We start from the raw sequence: 6,413 nt of genomic DNA, 5'->3' as shown, positions 1-6,413 counted from the left end.
CCGCCGGCAGTCTCATCAAGGCCATGTTGACCGCCAGCAGCTTCTGAAGGTGTTGATACATTAAATATCCTCTGGGACCAAAAAAGGGGAATCCAAGTATTGCAAATCCGAATAGGTAGACATCTTCTATGTCCTCAACAGAAAGAATTGAGAGGCACACCGTGGACCATTTCTCCCACAGGTCCAAGATGTATCCCGCAAAAAAAGTTCCGTCGGGACAGGCACGCTCCCCGGTCCTTTGCTTTCCAGTTGAAAAAAATTGATCAATAGCGTTGAGAGACCAGCTGACGTAAGCCATAATTTCCTTAGAGCTTTCGGTTGCCATCTTCTAACACGTTTATCCCTTGTGGGGTTGTGAGGGGTGCTGGTGCCTATCCCCAGTTGTCAATGGGTGAGAGATGGGGTACACCCTGGACAGGTTGCCAGTCTATCGCAGAAAGTTACCTATTGTCCAATTATTAAGTGATTATCATTAGACATTACTTTGTTTTGCTGGTTGTGGTGCTATTAATAGCCACCCAAATGAAAGCCACTGTTGACATGAGAGACATGCAACCAGTACTAGCTGAACAAACCAGTTCTTGTCTAACCAGTTAAGAATGAACCGGTTTTAGTCACAATAGCCAAAAGGTGGGAAGTACCTCCTCAGAATTTTTCAGAAGAAGCACCTCTATAAAAACTCACAGCTCCATTTCAACATAACCACGAGCCAACCTTGACTTAAAGGTAAGATCACTGCTGCAAAATACAATAAAATAAATTAAATGCATGCTCCTTAGCTACCAAGTAGGAAAATGTATAAAAACTAAAAAGTGCTGTGACAGAGGTGTAATCCAAGAATCAAAACTCAGTGTTTTTTTTTGTTGGACTTTTTACCAGATGTCGGCTTTGCTCCTCTTTGTGATGCTGACAGCCTGCGCTGCAAGTCCGCAGGGTAAGGCACATACGTTCCTCTATTAACAGAGCAAAATAACGAGAAATTTTGAACTTGATACTTCCAGATATGCATGTTTTTAATGAAAACATGTGGCTGAAATATTAAGTTTGTCAAATTTTCTGCTTAAAATATTTTAAATGTCTTTTTATAGATCTGTCAGGAAAAATGTTTACATTTCCACAAGAAACCAACACCGCTAGCGTGAAGCTGAATGTATCCACACACAATTTAAATGCGGTGACAGTCTGTCTGAGGTATTGTTACAAGATAAACTGCATGAAGAAACCTGAGGTTAAAGCAACATAACCTGTATTAACTGTACCTTTGTTTTTGTTTGTTTGTTTTGTTTTATAGGTCCTTTACAGACCTCCAGAGAGCCCATAGCCTATTTTCTCTGGCCACACCATCCTCAAATAATGGCTTTCTGATATTTAAAGAGTCAGCTGCCGATACAATTGATTTCCATGTGAACGATCACAAAGTACAATATGTAGCACTGAGGTATGAGTTGAATACATGGCACTCTGTTTGTTCAACGTGGGACGCTGATTCTGGATTAGGCCAGCTGTGGTTTAATGGACAGCCTTTAGCCAAGAAGTACCTCGGTGGATCGCAGATCAGTAAACCGATTGTTGTCCTAGGACAGGTATATTTATTATATTAATATTAATGTAGTAAAAAGTAATAGTTGAAGTAGCTTAAGTTCATATGTATGTAATAGTTTTATTTATTTTGAAATTTTGAAATTATGTTTTTTACTTTCAGGAACAGGACAGTTATGCTGGTTCCTTTGACACCAAACAATCTTTTACTGGCATGATGACCGATGTTCACATGTGGAACTACATCTTGTCTCCCTGTGAGATCCAGAACTATGTGGATAACTTGAATTTCACTCCAGGGAATGTGCTGAACTGGAAGGCCCTGACGTTTGATGTTACTGGAAGAGTGTTGATAGAAGACAGGCAAATGACCTGCCACTAGAGCCAATACACAAAAAAGGCATGTCTAAACAAGTCTTGCCAGTAAGTGGTAGATGTTATTCTAATATAAACAAAATGGGGGAGAAAAAGTATAATAATTTAATCAAATTATAACTGCGGAATATTACTTAACCGAATAATTGAATTCAAGCAACATTGTACAGAGGCTTCCATATTTATATGGTCCATTGACACCATTTACACAATCATTACTTGTTTTTCTTTGGCAGTTGAATATTATGCCTTGTCTTCATCAGATTTATTTCTCATTTTCTCCATATCCATGGAAAGGAGAGACATTTCTAGCTCCTGACTTTATATCAGGTAGATCAGATTTTACAGCTCTTATGTTGAATACTTAACCAAGCAGAAAGGTAACACATTGGGCTCTTCTTTATTGGGATTAAAAGCTTATTTTTGAATTGTGAATCTTTATGTTAGCAAAGTCTTGCTGGTTGTAACATACAGCACTTTAAAACTCTTACACCTAATTAAATGGCATAATACATAATATATTACCAATAATGTTAATTTGTGTAAGGTTGTCTACCGCTGTATTTACATAAATGATGCACATATCGTATAATTGTATATGATGTCTGTTTAAATCAAAATAGTAAATACATCTGTTAAGGTAGGTAGACCAGCGAAATTCTAAAAAAAAAAAAATTGCTATTTGCTGTACCCATAGCATCCAAGTTAGCCTAGGGAAGCGAGTACTGGCATTGCTGCTGCTCTTCCTTATGTTTATGTAATTCAATTTAGCATATTAAAAAATATAAAAATAAATAAACACACGTTGGATAAAACTGTCTATAAATACGTCTTTGGTGCAAGTCTGATTTCATTCTTAATGTCTAAATTATTTGTTAAAGGTTTGTTGTTGAAGTTTCTCCTTCTGTCAAACATGTGTATAAGGCATGTTTGACACACACACACACACATATGTATATATATATGTATGTGTGTGTGCGTGTGTGACAGTTGTTTCTTTCTGGGACATTGCCTTATTTTTCTTCTGAGACAGTTTATGTTGCTGTGCTGTCTTACTTGAGGTCAACAATCTGGACTTTTCTGTCAATTCGCATTGCATTAAGGGATTTGATTTGATTTAAGCATTAAAATATTTTTCATATATAATATACATACTTACACAGTACAAATAGGCTATATTTCTTTTACGCAAATATGTATTTACTGACCGAAGACACCTGTCCCTCGTATCCCAAAGATTGGTAGATATTGGATCCTGGAGAGACCGCTGATGCAACAGTCATCCAGACACAGCTGCAAGTGGTGGTACTCACCATACCAGGTGTGTCTCTCTGGGGCATCTGGCAGATCCAGGGGCGCGACGCCATTTTACAGCTTTACACATTACATACAGCACATTCACTTGCTAAAAAAAATCTATGTCCACCACAGTTAGATGAACAGAGAGGAGGAACTGGCAAGTGGATAGACGCTCCTCCTATCTGAAGATGCAGTGATGCGAGTCGGGCAAAAATTTGCTGCAATGTCAATGCAAATTGTTTTGTGCGAGAAATGTCAAATGATCAACGGCAGGCGATCAACACTAAAAATTTGCTATGTTCACATTCGGTTTGAACATACCTTTAGGCTGCAACCAATGTGCTTTATTTTATTTTTTTCATAAAGCTGATATGGTTACTCCTGATATAGGTTATTCCTTCCTTTTTTTGTAGAAACATGTATGTATGTATGCAGATTAACAAGAAAAACATTTATATCTTCCCTTTTTGTATAATTGTACTAAAATTGAGAAGAAAGCAGAAATATAGTGAAAGTCCTTGTTGTATGGACCAACTTTCCGATTAAAGGTAGGGTAGGCAAAAAAAAACCTAAGTAAGTGCCTTTTTGAATACCTGCATTCCTCAGGAGGATGGCTTGAAAAATTTTTCCAAATACACTCTGTCTTATAAGTTTACGAGGAGAAAGGCCTCAGAAAATAGAAATAAGACCAGTTTGCTTCTTGCAACTCTCAGCCATTTTCAAAGTACATGGTGAGAGCAGCAGAGCTACAATGAACGGCTAACACCTAAGCTAACTGGATATATAAACACTAGAAGTGGGCATGCACAGCCAGCTTGTGGAAACTAGCAGAGAACATGCACGCACATTGGCTTTATTTGAGAGAATTAGAATGATGGGCATTTTGGGCAACCAATAGATAAGGTGATACCCCCGGAACTCAAGGGACAGAGTGGGGTGTGGGCAGACCAATCATCTGACCAAGCGGCAGGGATTGGTATTTCCATGCCTTTGGATGCAAATTTAAAAAGTAAATTGTTGTTAGACAATTAGATAAATACTGTGTGATATATGTTAAAGGAGATATAAATAAGATATTTAGTGTAAAATCAACCAAAATCATTCTCATTTGCCACCTGGGATGGAAGTAACATTCCCTATAAGCAATCGGTCCTCTCCATCAACATTATCTTAGTCAAGTTTTTCTCCTTTCAAGCCCAGAGGTACGATCAGAACTACTTGATTTCAGAGTGCAGCCCGTGTTTACTTCCTAGTTCCTGAGCAGAACATGAGTTCCCAAAACAGAGTGCAGCATTTAGTATTGTATCTTGCCAAATGAGCAGCAGCCTGCAAACACGGAAGCTAGCAAGAGAAGTGGACCAGAAATAGAACAGAATGCAACATTATGTACCTGTCCTGTGTAAGTAAAGATTCAGTGGAATTTCATAGCTGCAGGAACGTTGGGTAAATGGCGGGCATTGTTTATGTGTCGTTCCAATATTAACCACTAGGTGTCATTATTATTATTTTTTCCTTTAATGAAATATAGCTACTATTGGATTGATTATTAGAAGAGTTAAACTTAACTGTACAGGGAAGGGGGGTAAACCCAGACATAAACTGGAGTGCAAGAGAAGTGAAATCTAATAAACTGAACGTAGGAAAAGTTACAGTATTTACAGTGCACACAATCGTGAACTATAATTATTTCAGTCCATTGTCTAGAAACTCCATAAGGGTGTTGATACAGGGTTTAGGAAAAGTCCAAAACAGTCTCTACAGTGGGACATCAGTTTAGGTGTATGTATGCGGGGATCCAAGCACCAAATAACTTTTTCTGATTTATGTCAATAAATCTTTCTGATTGCCTCTCCTGTCTGCGTGAGTGTCTCCAGGTTGAATATCAGTTGAAGTATATGTATGTTTAAGGAATGCAAGCTGCTGTACTCTTTATCGTACTGACAGAAAATAGCAGTCAAAATGCTCCTCGGAGTTCAGGCTCGATGTAGCTTCGCCGTCCAAGCAAGAGGAAGGAATGAAGGAAACTGGCCAGTTCCTGCTTTGTGCACAAGGCTCAATATTGAGTGTTGTCAGTCACAGTGGTGAGAAGTGCCTAAAGGCTGCAGCAGCATCATGCTCTCTCCAAACAATAGGGCGCCGCCATCTTTATTGTGCATGGGAATCCCATGCCAAAATGTTGCAATAGTTCGTACTTCAAATATGCTTGGGGAAAATGCCAAACAGCTGGGTTACACCTATTCTCTAAAGGTTTTTTTAATAAGTTAGGTTGTATATCACTGAACAATTTTTATTTTTAACGGGCAAAGACAAGAAAAGGTTGCTGGATCCTATAAGACAAGGTGGGATTCATATCTTCAAATCAAAAAGAATAAAAGATAGTTGGAAAAGTTAAATATGTTGCAGCTTACAGACAGAATAAAGCAGAAATGATTTATCAAAAGGCCTCATATCCTCAGGGTTTGACAAAACAGCTGTAATTACCTTCTGGGAAAGCGCACTGAGTTATAAACATGCATAACATAATTGTCATGCTTCCTTAAAGGTATGGTGTTGTCAGCTGGTGTTACACAACTACATGCATTTAGGGTGTGTAAATCACAAAGAGCCACTATACATTGCTATCACAAAACAGGGACCGATTTTGTAAGCAGAGTATATGCTAAGTTATCTTTGCTTGGGCTGTTTAGACATTAGCAAAACTGTGAACAAGAAGACTGACAGGCTTTGGATTAAGGTGCTCTATATTTGACAAAAGTAATAATGGCAGACCTTGAAGTATTTTTTTTAAATGTGTAAAATCTTTAATAAATAAAATTATATTCTTTCAAACCTTCTAGTGTATGTACTGTTCCAATTGGTTAACGTGTTTTTTTCATTTTCAATTTTCTTTGTGTGTTTCTGTAAAAAGCAACATTAAGTACTGGTTTTGAGACCATTTTAAAATTATCCTGCTCTTGTTGGTTATAACATAACAATCTCATAAGATAATTTAAAAACATCAGAATTGTTATTGAGCTGATTAAATTATTAAATGACTTGTTTAATGACTCAAAATTAATTTGAGTGTTTCACAGTCTTATGACGTGTGGAATGAAGCTGTTGTGGAAACAGGTTGTCCTGCATTTGAAGCTGCTGAGAACAGTTGGGGGGTAGCCTGCATTTCTCAGCATTGAACAATCAAAGCAACAAGAATGAGGAAA

At 37.7% G+C, this 6,413-nt stretch overlaps 1 protein-coding gene across 1 annotated transcript; it reads left to right on the top strand.

Annotated features, from left to right (window-relative positions):
* The first annotated feature begins 671 nt into the window (after positions 1 to 671).
* LOC105926391 (serum amyloid P-component-like) lies at positions 672 to 2,742 on the top strand. The gene is made up of 5 exons (XM_012862696.3): positions 672 to 726; positions 880 to 934; positions 1,089 to 1,191; positions 1,292 to 1,583; positions 1,703 to 2,742. Exons 2-5 carry the CDS (start codon positions 880 to 882, stop codon positions 1,919 to 1,921), a joined length of 669 nt encoding a protein of 222 aa, XP_012718150.1. The 5' UTR covers positions 672 to 726; the 3' UTR covers positions 1,922 to 2,742.
* Positions 2,743 to 6,413: the final 3,671 nt, after the last annotated feature.

This window comes from Fundulus heteroclitus, chromosome 3 (assembly GCF_011125445.2).
Source record: "Fundulus heteroclitus isolate FHET01 chromosome 3, MU-UCD_Fhet_4.1, whole genome shotgun sequence".
NCBI classification, from domain to species: Eukaryota; Metazoa; Chordata; class Actinopteri; order Cyprinodontiformes; family Fundulidae; genus Fundulus; species Fundulus heteroclitus.
The sequence above is the reverse complement of the archived record's forward strand: the minus strand, read 5'-3'. Positions and strand labels throughout refer to the sequence as shown.